The sequence below is a fragment of the Pangasianodon hypophthalmus genome, chromosome 11, assembly GCF_027358585.1.
Source record: "Pangasianodon hypophthalmus isolate fPanHyp1 chromosome 11, fPanHyp1.pri, whole genome shotgun sequence".
NCBI classification, from domain to species: Eukaryota; Metazoa; Chordata; class Actinopteri; order Siluriformes; family Pangasiidae; genus Pangasianodon; species Pangasianodon hypophthalmus.
The window spans coordinates 21,041,965-21,063,628 of record NC_069720.1 but is presented as its reverse complement, the minus strand read 5'-3'; the positions used below and the strand labels follow the sequence as shown (position 1 = coordinate 21,063,628).

General features: G+C 37.4%; 1 protein-coding gene across 1 annotated transcript; it reads left to right on the top strand.

The window, feature by feature from the left end:
* Window positions 1–3,479: 3,479 nt before the first annotated feature.
* On the top strand, window positions 3,480–21,616 carry rtel1 (regulator of telomere elongation helicase 1). The gene is made up of 33 exons (XM_026923860.3): window positions 3,480–3,793; window positions 5,326–5,524; window positions 5,693–5,786; window positions 5,970–6,051; window positions 7,026–7,086; window positions 7,229–7,304; window positions 7,435–7,519; window positions 7,629–7,694; window positions 7,791–7,944; window positions 8,031–8,069; window positions 8,166–8,244; window positions 9,238–9,335; window positions 9,433–9,488; window positions 9,609–9,680; window positions 10,461–10,542; window positions 10,906–11,038; window positions 11,119–11,232; window positions 11,359–11,399; window positions 11,533–11,618; window positions 11,881–11,958; window positions 12,783–12,860; window positions 12,950–13,096; window positions 13,920–14,035; window positions 15,607–15,730; window positions 15,821–15,998; window positions 17,681–17,835; window positions 18,036–18,131; window positions 18,284–18,479; window positions 19,206–19,343; window positions 19,461–19,562; window positions 19,671–19,892; window positions 19,996–20,118; window positions 21,340–21,616. The coding sequence occupies exons 1-33, from the start codon at window positions 3,692–3,694 to the stop codon at window positions 21,393–21,395; spliced, it is 3,528 nt and encodes a 1,175-aa protein (XP_026779661.2). The 5' UTR covers window positions 3,480–3,691; the 3' UTR covers window positions 21,396–21,616.
* The last annotated feature ends 48 nt before the right edge of the window (window positions 21,617–21,664 follow it).

Genomic DNA, 21,664 nt, shown 5'->3' with positions numbered 1-21,664 from the left:
CATGAAGATTTCATAATTTTATTCAGGTTGGATCTGTGTGTTGAGGATCTTAATGTATACTACACGGCCAAAAGTTTATGAATACCTGACCATTACAACAATACTTGCTTGTTGAACATCCCATTCAAGATTTTGTCCCCATTTCCTGTTATAATATCCTCCACTCTTCTGGGAAGACTTTCCACTAGATTTTGGAGTGTGGCTGTGGGGATTTGTGTTCATTCAGCTACAAGAGCATTAGTGAGATCAGGCACTGATGTTGGTGAGGAGGTCTGAGATGCAGTCAGCGTTCCAGTCCAAAGATGTTCAGTGGGGTTGAGGTCAGGGCTCTGTGCAGGACACTCGAGTTCTTCCACTCCAACCTTAACAAACCATTTCTTCATGGAGCTCACTTTGTGTAGTTTCAGTAGGTCCTAGTTCCTGTCAAGGTAAATTGTAAAGCTACAGCATTCAAAGACACTCTATACAATGGTGCGCTTCCAACTTTGTGGAAACAGTTTGGGGAAGAACCACACACTTTTGGGCATATATTGTATTCCTGAAGTTTGGTGTTGACAGCAAAATGTGTCCTTGAATTCAGAGAAGTAAACCATCACAAAACTCCTCCTCCCTTGCACAAGGAGTTGTGGGCAGTATTAGCTGAAAGCTACCAGAAATAATACACCATCCAGTTACCTTTGGGATACTCATTTCAACATACTACGATTTGGGCCACACTCATTCTAATCTTGGATACTATTTAGGATGTATAGTAGGCGAATTGAGATACAGACAGAATTGGTAGCAATTCAGATGGCACTTAGTTGCGTAGATGAAGTGATGCTAAATAGAGTTGTGTTATGTTCAGACCTTATAGCATCACTTCTTAGCCTTCAAACATATCAGTCAAGTCCACGGGACATCATTACAGAAATTATGATCATACTGTACAGACTAAAGCAGGTGGGAACCTTAGATCATTTTGTATGGATACAGTGCACGTGGGATTGCTGGGAAATGAAAAGACAGATAAAATGGCCAAAGAATCACTTAAACCGGACAATCCAACTTTAACAGTCCCATGAAGTAGGTCAGAAGGGAAAAGCATTATTTTGGAAGCTAACAGTAAATGGCAGGAGCATTGGAATCATTGTAAGACAGGGTGACATTTTTTAATATACAATAATATACAATAGTATAAGACCAAACAAAATCATGCAAAACTTAAGTAGAGAAGAACAGATCACACTCGTTTAAGGATGGATCATACAAATCTTAATTCTACATTTTACCTCATAGATAAGCACAAAACAAGACTATGTGAAATATGTCAAGTAAAGGAAATGGCGGAACGTGTTGTTAATTTGTCCCAAATATGTACATGAAAGGAAAGAACTTCAAAGTGAAATGGTGGCTGCTGGATGTAATGAACTGACAATTACGAGTATTTTAAATATAAGGAAGTTTAATGGAAAAATGATAAAGATAGTTATTAAATTCATAAGAAACAATGGGCTTAGAAACAGTGTATAAGAAATCATTCGTTTAAGCCTACACTGAAGTCTCTTCATACACCAGCACAGGAAGTGGCTGTATGCACCTACAAAAGTTGGTTTGCAGCCCGCCATAAAACCCACAAAAGAAGAAGAAGAAGAAGAAGAATTTTTTTTGTGTGTGTATCAAACAACAACCATTTACAACATACAACAACAATGGGAACATACAGTCACATAAGGCAGTTAAACACAAAACATCACCTAGCAATCCCTTTCTATTTCTGGAACAAAAATGATATTTTCATTATGACAGTCTTAAGAATATTATATGTTTTAGATGCATTGGTGTTCAGGGTTTTAGACATATTCTTAAACGAGGCAAAAAGGGAATTTACATGAGCAGAAAACATTCTAAAATTAGGATTGGTTTGTATTTCTCTGGCAATGTGAAGATGAAATTTACCCAGAAGACAAAGCAACACTAAGGTATAATCAAAATTAACATCATTTGAATGAATATCTGAAAGAAAGATATCATAGATTCTGTAATCTGTACCAATTTGTTAAAACATATACAAAATACAAAATACTAAATAATAATATAGAAACCTCAGTTCGCAAAGATTTAGAGTAGGGGCAATGATAATACAAATGTAAAACTGTTTCTACTTCAGTTTTACAAAAGGAGCACAAAGGAGATTCACTCTCAGCGTAATATTCATGAGTAACTCTGAAGTGAAGTTCTCTAATTTTACTTGGGATAAGAAGTTTGTGAGGAGAAATCCATAAAGTACTAATATTAGTATGGATAACCAATACTCCATTTAGAGCGTGTGTAGAGAAATTCACTTGATCCAAAAGAAGAGCATTTCTAATAAACAGATTATTAACATCATTATCTGAAGTTATAGGAATGTGATTAGACAAAATACCATAACATACAGTTGATGTGCTCTAAGTAAAGATTTTAAACTAGATGGGATACTTTTGACAACCTTATTAAAGTCTGTTATGGAAACTGTTACACCCTTCGAAGTAATAAAATCATCAAATGAGAGACATTCCCCTTGCTTATTAAAGAGATCAGAGATATAACTGATGTTTTGTGCCACCTCCTCCTTCAAATACAGTGAAGAAGCAGAACTGAGACACAGCACTAGTTCTCGCTCTCAGGTGCTTACAGCTCTGCACTGAAAAGTTGACTGTTCTCAGTTGACTGAGTAAATTCATTCTCTCAATTTAACTGAGTAATGGGGTCTCCCAAAACTTGTATATTTAAGTTCACTTAACTTGATGCTCATGTAGACTGTACTTAAATTGTTAAGTTCACTTAACTTGGTGTTCATATAGTGTACTTAAACAATTTAGTTCACCTAACCTGGTGTTCATATAGCGTATTTTATCATTTACTAACCCTGAATCAAACCCAGAACATGCTGGTGAGAGCGCCACATGCTAGCCATTAGTCCACCAGGGAAGCAGTGTACCGCAATAATGTTAAGTTCACTTAACTTGGTGTTCATTTCAAGCTTACTTAAGTACAGGGTGTCTCAAAAGCCTTCATACATAGGGGAAATTAAGACTTTTTAGCAAAATGTAACTTTTTTTTTTTTTTCAAAACATCCTCTACATGATTGCCATTTCTTTGTAAACACACACATAGTCTTTTCTCCTACTCATGATGACCTTTAGTACTTCACTACACCAGTACCAGCCAGTCAGATAAAGAGGACCGCCTTCTGCACTGATCTACCAATCAGCGCATTAGTTCTCCTGTTGCCAGGCAGAACTCCTTCCATGGCCAATCACATCAAAGAAAGACCAGAGTGAGCTACTTTAATTCATTCATTTAGTTCATAACACTTGAAATCTTAGGTTTATGTATTGTGTAGGTAAATACGTTTTAGAGTTTTGATTTATGGGTACAACATTTTAAGTAATGTTAATAATAATTATTTAGGGAAAGACAGCAGTAGGGTTTACAGTGTGGAGCCTGTAGGTGGCAGTCGTGTACATTTGAACATATTTTGTCCAGTTGTAAAAGAAGACGAGGAAGAGATATGGCGGGACATGAACACAGGGATGGCTGGTAACATGATGAGTGTTTAGGGTACACCTGGACGTTTAGAGAAATGGATGTAAATCTTAACTGAATGGGGTAACCATGTTTTCTTAGCATTTGGTTATCATTAGTCATTAGTCCTGAGTGTAGCAGGATGCCTTCTCTTACTTTAAGAGGAGTTACTGTGGATTTTCCCTTTACTCCATATCCATGCCAGACGGATTATATGAGCAAAGTGATTGAGTGCCTGCAAAATGTAAGTAATGTTACTCTTTCTACGTAATATTTCTCTTTTTTGGGGGGATCTAATGCCTTGAAATGTAAACTGCTTCCTACACTGGACATGTCAAAGCTGAACATCAAATCAAATGTAAACAAATTACACTTAAACTGGGAAAAAATGAGTGAGTAAGTAGTGGATATAATACAAAGTTCTAAGTAAACAATGAAATATCTGGGGTGGGGGATGTTATAGGAAAATAATCAACGACAGGATGAAGTGATGGTACACTCTGTTATACATGTTTATATTTTTCTGTCTGTAAACTGTGAAGCACACAATTGTGTAGGATGTCTTTGTGTGCTTTAGCGTTACAATTTCCTTTCACTGGAACTAAGGCAAACCTGCTCCAGTATGACGATGCTCCTGTACACAAAACGAGCTCCATGAAGTTTGTCAAAGTTGGTGTAGAAGAACTCGAGTGTCCTGCACAGAGCCCTGACCTTAACATCACTGAACATCTTTAGGATGAACTGGAACACCAACTGAACCCCAGACCTCCTCACTTTTCATCACTAATGCGCTTGTGGCTGAATGATCACAAATCCCCACAGTCATGCTCCAAGATCTAGTGGAAAGTCTTCCCAGAAGAGTGGAGGTTATTATAACACAGTCATGCTCCAAGATCTAGTGGAAAGTCTTCCCAGAAGAGTGGAGGTTATTATAACACAGTCATGCTCCAAGATCTAGTGGAAAGTCTTCCCAGAAGAGTGGAGGTTATTATAACAGGACCAAATCTGGAGTGGGATGGTCACCAAGCACATATGAGTGTGATGGTCAGGTGTCCACAGACTTTTGGCCATGTAGTGACCATTAATTTTAGCACTGAAACATATATCCTAAGTATATGCCACATACATAATTTGTATATGGAAGTTTTACAGACTCTTTGCATATGGCAGCACTTGCCCTTTCCTGTTAATGTTCTAACATTTAGAGGAAGGGCCATATAACTCCCTTCTTTACTCACATTCAAGGATTCGTTTTTCGGCATCTGTTTTTGAGATAACATCACGAAATACGCTTGTGACTAGTATAGGCTAGCGTAAAGTAGTAGATTGTACTGGTTATAGCCTTGTTGTTGCACACTTGCTGTTAGGACAAAAGTAAGGGTTTGAAGTCATGGGAGCATTTCAAGTTTGTATGTTTCTATCCAAGTGTTTAAATTAGGTATAAAATCACTGCAAATTTGATCTTAAATTCCATATTAAATGTCATTAAATATCCTAAAATATTATATTTAATATAGGATGCATATAAACACACGGTTACATAGGCATTAGAAAAATGATTGTGAGCATGTATTTCAACAGAACATTGTCCAAATTCTTTGCTTTAGGCAGTGAGATTTCATATCCGTCCAAATTGAAGTTGTATCTTCAATGACGCATTTGTAAGATCAATTATTTTTGTGCAGCTAAGTGATGTAGAGTCTTGTTCTGTAAGCTGAATAGGAAGGAATTTCTCACTTGCATTTCAGTTCATGATGTGTTACTTGCCTGTTATAGAAAGTAAATGGAGTTCTTGAGAGTCCAACTGGCACAGGGAAAACCCTGTGCTTGCTTTGTGCTGCGCTTGGCTGGAGGGCTTATTTCAAAGACTCCATATCCGCCCGCAAGATTGCAGAGAGAATGGGAGGTGCTGAGCTTTTTCCTGACAGGTCGATGTCATCTTGGGGAACAGCAGCAACTGACGGAGAAACACCAGGTATGAAGGGTTTGAGAGTTTAATTTTAATTTTATGTTTAATTTGTACCACTATTTGGACTCTTGCTATTAAGACTTCTGGCATCAAAATACATAGTCTGTGTAAATCAAGACTTTGATTCACTTTATCTCATGGGGTGGTTAATAATATAAAATGACATCCCCGCAGCATATTACACAGACATTCCCAAAATCATCTACGCATCGAGGACACATTCTCAGTTGACCCAGGTCATCAGCGAGCTCAAGAACACATCCTACAGGTCAGTGCTGCTAACTGATGCAAGAAAGCTTTCATAAAGGATTGACTCTTTTCAGGGTAGTTTCTAATGATGTTTTATTTAAAAGCTTCAAACAGCTTTCGAGCTTGGAAAAGAAATGAACTGGTTCGTCTTGTTGTTGTTGTGCCTTTGTGTGTTTTACTCAAAATTTGATCTCAATTATAGGCCGAAGATTTGCGTTCTGGGCTCCAGAGAACAACTGTGTATCAACCAAGAAGTAATGAAGCAAGAAAGCAACCATGTCAAGGTACAGGTCATGGTTAGAGCAAATGATCTACAGCTAATAAAGTTCTTATGAACTAAATTTATGTGAATCATTCCTATTTTACTTTTTAACATTTTTTTAAAAATATTTTTAAAATCTATTTGACTGCTTAAGTGTTAAGGAACTCTACATGACTTCTTGTTTCACTAGGGTATAAATATGGTAACTCAAAGCCAAATTTACTTATTCATTCATCATTATGGGGAAAATAAATACATGCCTCCAAATGTGGACAGAGGATTAGAAAGGCAAAACATTTCTCCAAGGTCTACATATTAGACATCTTGCCAGCAAGCTAATTTGGAAGGGGCATTTTGGCAGCACACACTCAAGATAGGTTTGGTGTAAAAAGGAGGATGGTTATTCAGACAAGAACGTAATCCTCCCTGTTAAGAGCTGTGGAGTATTTGTGATGATATGGAGCTGTTTTTCTTCAAAAAGGCCAAGCAAAACATGTCAGGATACATGATGGACCAGGTGATCTTTAATTGTAAATCTTGCTGCCTCTGCCAAGAAGTTACCCCTGGGTCATGGTTGGATTTTCTAGATGAGCTTTGATTTGTCTGAATCCTAACAAACAAAAAAGGTTCGGTGACCACAGATCAATCGAGTCCCCTGACCTAAATCCTGTTTAACATCTATGCGATGAGTTGAAGAGGAGAGTCCGCAAGAGAGGACCCTGGAGGATGTGGAGAAAATACAGGGGTGTCAATCATTGTGATTCATTTGGCCCATGTTTTGTTAAAAGGTTCACACACACACACACACACACACACACACACACATACACACACGTTATGTAAAAATATATTCTGATTTTCTCTCTCTCTCTCTCAAGTCCATGTTTATAGGCTTGTTACCCATTTTTAACAGGGGTGCCAATAATTCTGGATCCAACTTTATGCATATAGTATTACAGTGTTAACTGAATTATAATTTCTTTGCTTTTAATCCAGGTCCATATGTGCCGAGCAAAAGTGTCGTCCCGCTCTTGTGTCTTCTACAATAATGTTGATGGTATGAGCAATAATATTTAATTTAACAGTTTATTAGTATGTCATTTTGAGCAAAGCATGTACACGAGTATGTAAATTCTTGTCAGTGATCTTTTTTTTTTTTTTTTTTTTTTTGTCTATTTTTTTTTTAATGTTATATGTAGAGAAGAGTACCGACAAGGACATCATAAACTCTATCCTGGACGTTGAAGATCTTGTGAAAACTGGGAAAAAGGAAAGGTATGACCTGCATTTCCTAAACTGATTTAGACTGAATCATAACATTTTATATCACCATATAATATCATTGTACTATTATATCTTCAGTATGAGTGAAATATTTGCTCAACAGCCTGTATTTCTCTTTCAGGGTGTGTCCATATTATCTGTCTCGCTCTCTGAAGCAGCATGCCGACCTCATATTCATGCCCTACAACTACCTCCTTGATCCAAAGGTGAGGAGAGTGTTTGTTTTGTCCTTATTAAAAGAAGCAAGAATTTGCTTGATTAATAGCCTCTACAGCCGCCACCTTGTGAACTGTAATGAACCGATTTGTCTTCCAGAGTCGTCGAGCACACAACATAGAGCTTAAAGGAGCCGTTGTCATATTTGATGAAGCACATAATGTGGTGAGGATTTGTGTGTATGTGTGTGTTTCAAACTTTTTTTTCACTAAACGTTCTACACTGATCCTAACTGAGGAGAATATTCCCTACATTTTACAGGAGAAGATGTGTGAAGAATCTACCTCGTTTGACCTGACTCCTTACGATTTGACTACAGCCATTGATGCTGTAGACAAGCTTTTGAGGGAGCAGGCCTCAGATATTGGCAAAGGAGAATCTTCAGAAGATTTCAATGCTGAATCTTTAAACTCAGGTTTGGCTCATGATAGTGTGTAACACATTTCCCAGTCAACTTCACAATGATATGGTAAATCTGTTTAATTGTGTTTTGTTACACAGGTCTGAACCTGGACATCACCACTATTGCTAAAATAAAACGTAGGTAACAAATATTATGTTGTACTGGTTAAGATGGATTTAACAATGTGATGTTCTAATGTCACTTAACCTTTTTTTTTTTTTTTTTTTGTGTAGAAATTTTAATGGACCTGGAGATTGCCATAAATAGCTTTGAGATGCCTTACAATAACCAGGGGATTACCAAGCCTGGCAGGTGTGTCATCTGTTTTAGCTATTGTTTTATTTATTTATTTTTTAAATTAAGGCTTGTTTTTTCTTTAAACCCGTAAATAAGACCCTTACATTTCTACCCCTTTGGCATTTTGAGTGACCTAACACAACCGTAAGCCGTAATGCTAGTCATTTCTTTAGTGTATGATTAAGAGAGCATGTGTTGAATAGATTATGATGGGCTGCATCAAAAATCTGAGCTCTTAAAACAGAATGTAGAAGAATGAACAGATAGATGGCTCAACTGTATGCACTGTTAGGTTACAAAAAATGTAACCTAACAGTGTAGGTTTAGTGTAGGTTTTCAATTTACCCGTTACTGAACATTATTAAAAGAAAATAAAATGCACTGATATATTAGCAAGTGAAAATATAGGTGCATGTACCAAATTTTTCTCATAATGAGATTATTCCAGAACAAATATAAGATTAAGCCTACATCTAGACATTTTTATTATCAGGTATGAAATTAAATACAGTTCCATGCCTAAAATTGGTAAACCTTTTTGGAATAATTTATAGTTTCACTCCTGGAGATAGAATGTTTGCTTTTTACTTTACGTTTTGCCATCACCAAAGACTCTTAACGATGAAGCTCATACTGCTGAGTCTTTCTGTGCTACTTTCAGCTGTTTTTGGCCTCTTTTTGCTTTGAGTCATAATGGTGTTTTAAATGTTTAAGACTTTTCGTGTCTATCACAGATACGTGACGCAGAATTTGCACCTGGTTAACAAATTCACATGCTACTAATTTCCAATCTGTATTTCAACTGGCCTTGCTGTTAATGTTTCCCTTTTCAGACAGCTTTGTAAGGTCACTGGTTGGTGTCAGGGTGTCGGGTATTTTGGGATTTTTAGGCTTTCATTACATTACACTAACTCTGCTCTAATGGGAAGTGCCAGGTAGTAGTAGTATACAACAGGCTGTTGTATTTCATCCTATGAGTAAGTGTGTGTATCTTTTCTGCTCTCTCAGTTTTATTTATGAGCTTTTGCAAAAGGCCCACGTAAACTACGACACTAAAACCGCAGTTGTGGAGGCGATGGAGCAGATCACAGGATATTTAGCAGGAAGTACGTATTTTAAGCTTGGATCTTTTAACACATTCATGAGCTCAACTCTGTATCATCTAATACTTCTTACACTAACACACAACACTCTTGAACTCAGAGCCTGGTATCTTCCTCAACACCAGTGGACTGCAGAAAGTCGCAGATATAATACAAGTAACACTGCCACTTCTTTGTCTTTGATATCATCTTTTTTTTTTGGATTACAATGACATTGCAATTGGTGTTTTTTTTTTTCTTTCCACCCAATAAATCTGTTTCTTCTGATGTGCTCAGTTGGTGTTTGCAGTTGAACCTGCAGAGGGCGGTATGCAATCACACAAGGGGAACAGCATGCAGCAGTTTAAGGTCTGTTATATTTACCAGTATCGGAATATCTGTGTAATAATTTCTAAATTAATCCACATTTTAGCAAGATATTATGCAGTTAGTACAGTATGCTGGCTCGGCCGCATATGTTTTTGCAGGTATAAGTCGTGATTTCCATCTAACGAATCTGTACTTTGTCGGATTACCACTGACAAGACTTTCAACACGTTTCCCTGTAACTGGGAAAAGAGCAGAAAATCTATAATGAAAGTCTAAAGGCAGTGGTTACGGCAGTCGATTTATGCAAAACTCGAATGCTTTCATGAATTGCTTATATAAATGTGTTTCTAAGTTAAACCCTAAATCTGTAGAATTTATACCTTTTGTAGTTGGCACCACTTTTTCAGAGGTAAACATTTACGGTTATTGACCAATATAGTGAATGTAGCACAAATGTAACACCACGTAACAGAAGACACGTGGATGCCACACAAACACTTAGCGAAAATATAAATAACCAGAATTGGTCTTTACTGTCTCATACAGAGACCTTTATTGTTGGAATGCAATAGGCTGTAGTTTTTAATTTTTCTCTTTTCTAAGTTCTTGTCTGTAGTTCTGTACTAGTGACTGGGTGCTTGTGAGATGGTCAGAGACACACTATGAGCCCTAAACCAGGGTATTTATCCCTCAGCGTTATGTGTGGATTGCTTTGCTTTGGCCCACTTGCCACTTTTTTTGGTTTAAAAGAAAAAAAAAAAAGTCACTTTTAATAAAATGTAAATATGGCTCCAAATCTGAAGCTCTGTTTCTTTTCAGGTACACATTCATCCAGACACTAGCAATTTCAAGAAAAAGCAGAGCACTGATCTGTGGGCGTCCTCTTCTACAAGGAAACAAGGTATAATAAGCCTTTATTTACTCAACATTTCACAGAAAAAGATTAAACCAACTTGGCATGAATATGTGATTGTGAGGTGTTTTGTGTATAGCCTGTGGGTAATTGAATAGTTTTTTTTTTTAACTGTTTAATTAATTTATTATTTATAGTAATTTATTATAAATGTAATTAGTACACATAAATGCAAAGGTAAATGTATTATAATTATTATTATATTGCAGTACTATAATTTATTATTTTACTATTTTATAATAGTTGATTATTTAATTCATGGGAAATTATCTGAACTTTAAAGGAGTCATATAATTTTTATAGTTTGTACAAACTTCATCTCCTTTTTATATCTGCATGTGTGTGTGACAGGGAATGTGCTGAGTTACTGGTGTTTCTCCCCGGGATTCAGCATGCAAGATCTCCTCAGGCAGGAAGTGCGCTGCATCATCCTGACTAGTGGCACCCTGTCACCCCTGTCATCCTTCACCTGCGAAATGCAGATGTAGGTTCTGACACAGTTCTTCTTTTCCTCTGTTAAAGCCAGAGAATCTGTAGCTCAAGCACATCGTTTCTCCTTTACAGCCCCTTTCCTGTGTGTCTGGAGAACCCTCATGTCATTCAGAAGGACCAGATCTTTGTCAGCATTATTGACAAAGGACCGGACGGCGTGCAGCTCAGCGCAGCCTTCGACAGGAGGTGTGTTTTAGACAGTTTGTCACATTCAGACAGTTTGGTATTAGATCAGATTTAACCATGCAGCACTATCTGGCATTACGGTTGTGTATTGCACATTAATCACACAGTGTGTCACTTCCTGTGAAGGTTTGTTCCTGAGAACATGGCATCATTAGGAAACACTATTGGTAAGAGACAGATCTTTAATCAGAGTTCTAATATGGAAGGCTTACATGATCAGTTTTTCATATTTAAAATTAAAGTGCAAATCACGTACACACACAATACTCTTTTATATAGTAACATACTTGTTTTTGACAGTAAATTTGAGTCGAGTGGTTCCTCATGGCCTGCTAGTGTTTTTCCCTTCGTACCCGGTGTTGGATAAGACGCTTGAATATTGGAAGGTGAGTCCACCCTGTGGATACTTTTCCCAATTAATTATAAATACATAATTGATTCATTGTTGTCATAAAACTTGCAGCTAACTGTAAAGATGTGAAGTTCATAATTTTACAGAATTTCTGTAAAATTAGCTGACTTTTACTGTAGCACATAATTATTAGATAGTTATTTTTAAGTATAAACTATAGAGAACTGCAAAAAATGCCAGAAAAAAAATTAAAAGTCAGAGCATACTTTGTGTTGTTCCTTGTTTGATTCCAACAGGCTAGCGGTCATGTAGACCGCATTGAGTCAATGAAGCCCATGTTTGTGGAACCCAAAGGAAAAGGTACCTTTACAGAGGTAGGTCCCTGCTGGTTTCATAAGGTTGTAGTATTTGGTTTTAATATTTATACACATTTAAAATTTGTATTCATGAAAAGAAAGTGCACACCTGCCAACCTTCGCATTTTAATATCAGAGTACAGTGATAGGAGGTATCACTCAAAAACATGCCAAAAGAGCAGTCTTCTTTTTTTCCCCCCCACTGTGAATCTGGAATGATTGACAGTTGTGCAGATGTTTTGATTTTTCTGACATTTACTGACCCCGCAGAAGCTCCGCCCCCCCCCCCGACTCACATTAATCCCGTCTTCTCTTGATTTTCCTGCTTGAAAGATGTGTTGAATCTTTTTCTCATGATATATTTTGAGTTCATTAAATGTGAAATAAAATCTATTAATATACATTATATTTGATTTACTAACATTAGACAGTTAACATCAATAACATCAGTTAACTATATTTATTAGGGGTGTCACTGAAAAATTTTGGTCAACGATAGACGAAACAGCACTTGTTGAATAGAAACAAGATGAAAATTAAATACGCCAACAACAAAGTGTAAGACCCAACAGTTAAAAATGTTTAAAAACCAGCTTTTTTTCCCCCGATCAAATGGCCATGCAGTGCTTATTTATGCAGGACATAAATTCACACTGTTTTTACTGTTGAGGTCTTTTGTATGATTTTCCCTTCAATACATTTTCCCATCATTATTGTTAATTGTTGTTACTGTTGTTATTGTTCATAAATCACACAAAGCTCGGACTTTATAGAAGAACATCTATAAAAACCCAGAATACCTGAAATTACTCATGATTGCCTACGCATTCCCTTTTTTCCAGGTTATGGATGGCTTTTATGACAAGGTAAATGACTCCAAGGCAAACGGAGGAAGCTTCTTTGCTGTATGTAGAGGAAAGGTAAGAAAATGAGATATGTGTATCTTAAACACCAATGTATATATCTGCCTTTCATTGCCTTTTCACTCTTTTTACTTTTTTCTCCCAAGGTGAGTGAAGGGTTGGACTTTGCAGACACGTATGGCCGTGGAGTGATCATCACTGGCCTTCCCTATCCTCCGAGAATGGACCCCAGGGTGGTGCTGAAGATGCAGTATTTGGATGAGATGTGCAAAAACAAAACCAGCGGTGTAAAGGTAGCATCTTCCATTAAATCATTGGGTGGGTCGCCTTAGCGTAAATTTGTTGCATTAAGTGTGGTATTTTAAGTGCAGTGTGAAGGTATATGCACTTTTTGTACTTGTTTATGCACAACAGCCTGTGAGTGCTTGTGTTATACACCCAGTACATGCACTAACTGGTGTGTGTGTGGGTGTGTGTGGGTGCTGTGTCTGTCTGGTATATATGCTAGCCCAGTGGCTTGTGTATACTGCCTTTCCAGATGTTCAGTACATACACTAACCAGTCTGTGCCTAACCGATATACAGTACTGTGCAATAGTCTACCCAAATGTTTATTTTTTTCATACAAATTTCATTACAGATGTTTATTTATTTGACTTCTGCATTATTGAGTCTGTACAAAAACATTTTAGATTTCCAAACATTACTTTTCCAACAAAAATATTTATATGTCAGCAAAGAAAGCAACATATTACATAATACACTAGAAGAAATGTGGCAGATTCTCCAAGATGCTTAGAAAAACCTACCGTATAAAACTGCACAGTGTTCCTGAGACCACTGATGCATTTTTAAAAAAGCAAAGGGCTGCCGCACCAAATATTGACTTTGTTTTTTTTTTTTGTAGAAATGTTTAATTTCATTTTGAAGTCATCTTTGCTTTATAGCATTTCTTTGCAAGTGCCTAAGAATGTGTGTGTGTGTGTGTGTGTGTGTCTGTGTGTGTGTGTGTGTCTGTGTGTGCATGCATATTTAGTATTTGTCCAATGCATACCATTACCAATGTCCATGTTTGTTTCATACATATTCAATCCAGCTTGTGTGTCTGTGTGTTCAGTATCTGTCTGGGAACGAGTGGTACAGGCAGCAGGCCTCCCGCGCTGTGAACCAAGCTATCGGTAGAGTGATCCGCCACCGCGAGGATTACGGTGCCATCTTTCTTTGTGACTACAGGTTAGAGCTCATCATGGAGTTATTCCATAATCTATAGTGATAAAAAGAATACTGCATTGTTTTTCAACCTTATCTTCTACCTTAGTCACTGCGTCTGTAGTGTGTGTCATTACCAACATTTCAGTATGTTTCCTTGTACTGAGAAAAGGACAAAAAAAAAGCACTTTTACTTAAAACTCCTTTATAATGTAAGTCTAGAAGCAATTCTCTTAATGTACAATTATAAAACGCAATTTCAAAACTAGCATAGTAATACTCGCACAGATGCACAAGATTGACAGGGGAGAATGGAAAGCTGTCCCATTAAGTAAGCCTGGCCAGGTATGAATCATCGTGCCACTTGGAGCCATCAAAATGTAGTTTTATCCAGTTGTTGAACATTGTAAGCAATAAGGTAATTCTAGTCTGGAAATGAGGCACTTCTATGATTACTGGTGGTGGCAATGGTGTCTATACTGGAAACAGCCACAGATTCTTATTTCTAAAAAGTAGTCCAGTTTCTAAAGCAACATTCCTTAAGCACGGCTTAGACGGTACGATTTTGGATTTGTACGTGATTTTGCTAAAGAAAGAGGCAGTTGTGGCTAAATCATTTGAAACAGATGTTAAATCATGTGTGAAGTGCACAGTGTGAGAGGGCAAATGATTCCAGATAAACGTTTGATGGATCTGTCAGAGGTCACAGCAAATTTTAGCATGGTGTGGTTGGTATCCATTAGGGGAGTATTTGAATGAAGAAAAATTATGGCTGAAAAGACTCCTTTTTTTATTCCTGTATAATAAACAGTGTGAAACAACATGCATTTTTTTCTATATAAAACTAAATTAAAAATTGCTACGAACAGAGGTTTAATATCATATTATATATCATATTAAATATTAAAATTTGATTGAATAAACAAATTGGCTGACCTGGGGACTTAAAAAAAAAAATCGACTGAAACATAATGAGCTCCGCAGCAGAAATAGAGCTCCAAAGTCGACTAAAATGTCCGGTTTCTGTGGCCTCTTTCTCAGGCACTGTAGATCACAGAGGCAGAGGGATGGTGTCTGAAAGTTATTGAAAATCTCTTTTTTTTTTTTTTTAACTGTTATAACATACCTGTGTAATCGTGTATCTTATAATGTGTGTTGGTCGTTGCAATCCGGAGTTATCGGGCTATCACTTCACAAGTGCAGTTGATCTCGCAGGCTCTCCAAGGAAGAATGTGATCATGTGACCAAGGTGCTTCCTATATATATTTTATAAAACGGTGCAAAATAATTGCTGTCGACTGAGGTGAGTGGTGGTATCGCTGTGTCCCTGGTCGTGAGATATCGTAACGTGTGAGTACCTTAGTGATGTGATTTTTCCACTGTTCAAGGCATTTCTGTCTTGCAATATGAGCAGTATTCGATAACAAGATTTCTCTTGTTTTGTCTCTGGTGAAAGCTACAGAAAGCTACATAAGCTACAGATGCTGAAGATAGAGGTTGGGTTGAATATGGGATTGCCATGCAAGACTGTCGATTTGATATTTTCCTTTTTAATTATTTAATTTAGTGTTTCTTTTGCTTTGTGCTTACTGTAGGTTCAAAAATTTGGATGTACGACAGCAGCTCCCTTCTTGGGTCAGACCTTACGTTCGAACGTATGAAAACTTTGGCACCGTGGTCCGTGATGCTGCACAGTTTTTCCGGGTTGCACAAAAGCTTGTAAGTATAAAGTTTTTTTAATAGATGGTCACCAATCAATTTTTTTCCTTGAATCTTAAACCATATGGGTGGTGGATTCATGTATATTAGAGGCCTGTGCCAGAGAAGAAGATGAAAGGTACAGGGTGTGAGAGCCAGACAGCTAAAGCCACCAGCCAGTCAAGTCCAGGGTGCAGTCGTTCAGCTCAGAGTGCCTGGGAGTGCAGTTCCTCTCTCAAAGCCAAAGTGTTCGACTCTCATGTGCCAAGTCTAAAGAGGAGGAAACTGGGTAAGATGGCATGTCAAACATTTCTGGAATAGCTGAAAGTAGTTACTCTATATAATTAATATTATACAACAGTTGGTTCTGGACCAATAATTTGATTAATTTGATTGGATGAGCCGCCTTCCAAGAGTGCTTATGTTTACTATAACTGCACTGGGACATTTCACTGTTTGTATCACACCATCTTCTGCGTTCGCTGCATAAATTCCACATAAAATTTGATAATCATAAACCATTACTATGGTTAGTGTTAACCATAGTATAGTTATGGTAGTGTTAGTGACATCATCAGCAAACGATACGTTTTACATGAATATAACGTTCGACTTAAAATATGAAAGCTCGTCAGATGAAGAAGAAAGGAAGAAGGGATGCCAGTTTTATTGGAAGCCCCTTTAACAGGAATGTACAAATAAATGTGAGCCAGCTAGCTGACATGCTATAAAGTGAGTGTAGCCTCTTTGGGATCTATTTCCAGTAGCAAGGCAAAAATAAACATATTGTGTCCGAAATGTCACTTACTCAATATTAAATTCTTGTTTATAGAACTGTTGTATAAAAACAATATTGCACAATATGCCGTTATACTGAATGTCGGCACGGCTGTGATTATCTACAGCCGTATCGCAGCCGTGCTGATGTTCTGTATAACGGCACTCTCGCTTGTGCAATATTGCTTAAGTAACTACTCTTTATCATTATGTAGATAATCTATTATATGGTAAACAGCATTATTCAGTACTGAAGTAGCCGATCGAATCATTGTGTCACTTTATATACTTTTTTCTTTGTGAATATTTAGGTTTGTTAACAGTACAATATTTAGTACCATATTAAAACAATTATTTCATGTCTAAAAAATGAAATGTTTAATATGAAATCAGGGAATATTTAATATTCAGTACAAAAAAATATTTTAACATCCAGTCATTACTTGTTGCTGTGTGTTTCAATACAGTTGGCCAGTGTTATGGAATGTAATTTAGTCATGATATTAATATTGTAATGTAATATGGCCCAGCCATAATCAACATGTACAGTGTTATCATCATGTACTCTTCTATGAGTGGAAAATATTTAGGTAGTTTATTTCGGGCAACTTTGAAGGCAGCCTCGCATAATTTCTATCTGGCAGTAGCAAACCCTTCAGTTTAACTTCTAGTTATTCCCATGATGAAATTGTTAGTTAAGAAACTTTGTGTAATGTTTCATGTAATTACGGAAAAAGAAATGGACCAAATATTATTATATATAATAGCAATTAAGCATTATTATGCAGTTTCTGCAGAGGTTCCTTTTGTTGCCCAAGAAAAGAAGCTCATCTAAACAGCCATTTTTAAATATAATATTATGAAAATACTGCAAATCATGCAATGTATTGCAAACCATGTGAAACTTTATAGGAACTTTTTATGTAGAAATATCTAATCTCATTAGTTTTGAAGGCGTCTTTGCGTTACAGTGTTTGTACAGCATGTGCCTAAGACTTGTGCACAGTACTGTATATTGCAGCCTTTGCATGTTGTGTGTGTGCATGTTTAGTATTTGTCCAATGCATAGCATTACCAATGTCCATTTTTGTGTCAAAATTCTTTTAATGGATCACACATTTATTTTTACTACATTATTGAAACCTAAGAAGAGCAAACTGAACTTGTTCCTCGTTGTGGTAATGGCTGATACAGGCGAGCACTCGGAGAGAGATGGGACAGCCAGGCTTTGCATCCAGTACGAGATGGAGATGAGTTCCAGTAAGAACAGACCCATGAGCCTGCTTGATGCTCTGGATGAAAGCGACCCTAATCGAGATGAGGATGATACCTTTGTTGGGGAGGAGAAGGTGGGAGAAGAAAAGGCCGACCTGGGCAGAGAGAAATGAAATGAGCAGTTTAGACATCTTTGTGCTCACTGTGTAACACTGTAATCAATGGCTTAAATGTGGACGTGTAGTTATTCATTTTATTGAGGCACCTATTTCATGAAAGACAAGAATGAGAAGCTAACCATTTTAACATTTCGCCTACTTTTTTGTTTATGCAGGCCAGCCGTTTGTCCACATTATCTCTACAACATGATAAGCGCATGGATGATGAATCGAGGGGAGGGAAACGCAAAATCAGAGTAGTGCAAGACCGGGTAACTGATTTATTTTTGACTGTGCCTTTTTATTTATGTATATGCGTATGAATTTTTTTTGGAAGATGATAAGATATTCTGAACAGAAACAGTTTTTGTCCATGTTCATGTATCTGTATCGTACTGAAATCTTGCATCACTGATTCTTTCAGAAACCCATAGACTCCAGCGCAGCAGGCAAAGGCAAGGCCTTTATGCTGGAGCTGAAGAGAAGTTTAAGTCTGGAGAGCTTCACGCAGATCATGCATGCACTTCAGGTGTACAAGGCCACAGATAACCTCAATGACCTTGTGGCAAAAGCAGCAGACCTTCTCATACAAGATCCCAACACACACATCCTGCTGAGAGGTGTGTTTGTGAGAATGCAGGCAAAATCATGGACATGAGTAGTATAATAAACAGCAGAAGTCCAGGGCTTTATGAAAAAATAGATATTAGAAATATTACCTGAACATAAACTCAAGAAATCAATGTAGAGAGAAATCTCCACTCCAGAAGGAATTCTGACCAATCCCACTCCTGCACTTGCTGGTTTTATTTGTACCTGCCGATGATATTTTAATGAATATAGTTGGTTTGTTTCCCCCAAAATAAACAAAAATTATTTATTTGAACTATAGTGTCCCAATGCACACCTCTAAACCCATGTGTAATGAGTTCTGATGAAGCAAATATGTTATTTGGTTATTTATGCTTTACATTTTTTGTAAGCCAATTAACAGTTCACTGCAGAATTATTGGCACCCTTACGGAGGTCCCAGAAAAAAAAAATTTATTGCACAAATTACACCCAATTATATTTTTCTCTTTGTATATACTCTTACAAAAATCATTCTCATCAGCAGACATTTCAAGCAAAATCCAACTTTTCAAGTTCAAGTTGCACACAAACACTTGCACACAAAAAAGCACAACTATGGCACAAAATGCAAACGTTTTCTGGCAGTGTGTGTGTGCGTGTGCGTGCATGTGTCTCACCTGAAATGTATAAAATGCTTTATTTTTTACCTTACCTAATTGGTCAGAAAGTTTGTGAACCCTTCTCTGATGTACCTGCATGGATATTCTCCTTAGGACTCTACCAGTTTGTTCGGCCACACCACAAGAAGCAGTTTGATGAGAAGTGTGAGCTCCTTACAGGCAAAGGCTGTGGTTACAAACCTGAGCACTCACTCTCTAGGGAGGAGAGAGCATTACTCATGAAACAAACAGGTAACATCTGATCCGTATTTGCATGTCGCCAAAATGCCTCTCATTTTAAACCAGAGAGAGAACAACTAGCCAGAGATGCTTTTATATTAAGAAAGTAGATGCAATGTGTTCTTACAGCCAAAGTGGAGACTTCTGAAATGTGCACAACCACTCAACTAGACTCAAGCAGGCAGCTCAATCAAGGTGGATCTCATCTGGGAACGCATAATTTGTGTGGAAGTAGGTATACTTCCAAAACTTTCATTTATTTCTACTTGAGCCATTTTAAATATATGAGAATATAAAAATTGCATAGTTTTTACTGAATGTTTTTTTTTTTATTTATAGTGGATGCAAGTGGGAAGGATCAGAAGCTACAACAGTCAGGCAAAGAGAGTCAATTCAGTGCTTCCCTGCTGTCTGATATAAAAAAGGCTATTGGTGCTGAGAAGACAAATCAGCTTTTTGTAGCGTTGCAAACGTACAAGAAAACTAATGATTATGAACAGATGGTATCAACAGTTGTGGGGTTGCTGACTGAGCGTGATGAAGACATTATTCTTCTAAAACGTGAGTCTCTCAGTCTCTAAGAGGCAATAAGAGGTCAGGGAAAGAATTTTGTTGTTAATTGCTGTTTTTATGCAGATGGATAATTGTTTTGAACTTTTTTTAGGCTTAACAGCTTTCATTCCAGCTCCCCATCGTCAGCAGTTCTCTGAGATGTTAATATCCTTGACTGGGAGTGTTTCAATGCCTTGCCAGGATTCAGATGAGGTTTCTAGTCCCCCAATTTCAGGTACATTTTAAAACATATATATTTATATTTATATATGTATATTCTGTACTGTTGTGTGTGAACTTCCCAGGAGATCAGCAGTTTCTGAAATACTCAAACATATAGTATTTCAGAAACTGCTGATCTCCTGCGAATTTCACACACAACACTGTCTAGAGTTTACACAGAATGGTGCGAAAAACAAAAAACATTGAGTGAGCGACAGTTTTGCAGGTGGAAACGTCTTGTTGATAAGATAGGTCAGAGGAAATGGATTGGTTCGAGCTGCCAGGAAGGATTTAGTCATATATACCAGGATATATATACTCAAATAATCACTCTTTACACCCGTGGTGAGCAGAAAAGCATCTCAGCATGCACAAAACATTGACCTTTGAGGTGGATGAGCTACAACAGCAGAAGACCACATTGGGTTTCACTCCTGTCAGTCAAGAACAGTAATCTGAGGCTATCATGGGTACATGAAACTGGACAGTTGAAGATCAGGGGGGGAAAAAAAATCACCTGGTCTTTTTCCAGTCTTCAAGTGTCCAATTTGGGTGAGCCTGTGTCCATGATCTCCTCAGATTCTTGTTCTTGGAACCTGATGTGGTTGTCTGCTGTTGTAGCCCATTCACATCAAGGTTTGATTTGTTGTGCATTCTGCGATGCTTTTCTGCTCAACATGTTTGTAAAGAGTGCTTATTTGAGTTACTATGGACTGCCTATCAGCTCAAACCAGTCTGGTCATTCTCCTCTGATCTCTCTCATCAGTAAGGTGTTTCAGCCTGCAGACCCTCCAGACACAGGATGTTTTTTGATTTTTTTTCCACACCATTCTGTGTAAACTCTAGAGACTGTTGTGTGAAAATCCCAGAGATCATCAGGTTCTGAAATACTTAAACCAGCCCATCTGGCACCAACAGCCATACCATGGTTAAAGTCACTGATATCACAATTTTTCCCCCATTCTGATGTTTGACGTGAACATTAACTGAAGCTCTTGACCTGTATCTGCATGATTTTATGCATTGCACTGCTGCCACATGATTGGCTGATTGGATAACTGCATAAATGAGCAGGTGTACATGTGTTTCTATTAAAGTGGATGGTGCATGTATATGTAGGCACTCCAGATTAATTCCTAGTCCTTTTCATGTTCAGATCATTCTTATAATGTACATTTATAATGTAAGTACAATGTGGCAGTAATGTGCCTCTAAATGTTCTGTTTCTTTCTAGTTTCACAGCTCTGTGCAGGAAAATCACAAAGCAAGATATCGTCCTTCTTCTCCTGACTTGGGAAATCTCACAAGCTGCTACTCCATTCATGTGGGATTGTTTTCTTTGAAGCAGAGGAAGACGAAGCCGAGCAGTCCGATCTTCACTTGGATCATACTTGACATTTGTCAAGAATGTGACTAAAACAATTAAATTTATAATCGTGCTTTGACAACTATATTTTAATACATACAATTGTGGTATTGTTTTTCAAAGATAAATTAAAAATATTTAGTTATTTCTGACTCCTTTGCACTATGTTGAGCTGTGTGAAGTATACTACCCC

Bases quoted from the DNA above. Each gene is read 5' to 3' on its own strand.
- rtel1 (XM_026923860.3), top strand. From the start codon at position 3,692: ATGCCTTCTCTTACTTTAAGAGGAGTTACTGTGGATTTTCCCTTTACT. The intron at 11,959-12,782 runs GTAGGTCCCTGC...CCTTTTTTCCAG, and splicing joins GAAAAGGTACCTTTACAGAG to GTTATGGATGGCTTTTATGA. The intron at 19,893-19,995 runs GTGAGTCTCTCA...AACTTTTTTTAG, and splicing joins AGACATTATTCTTCTAAAAC to GCTTAACAGCTTTCATTCCA.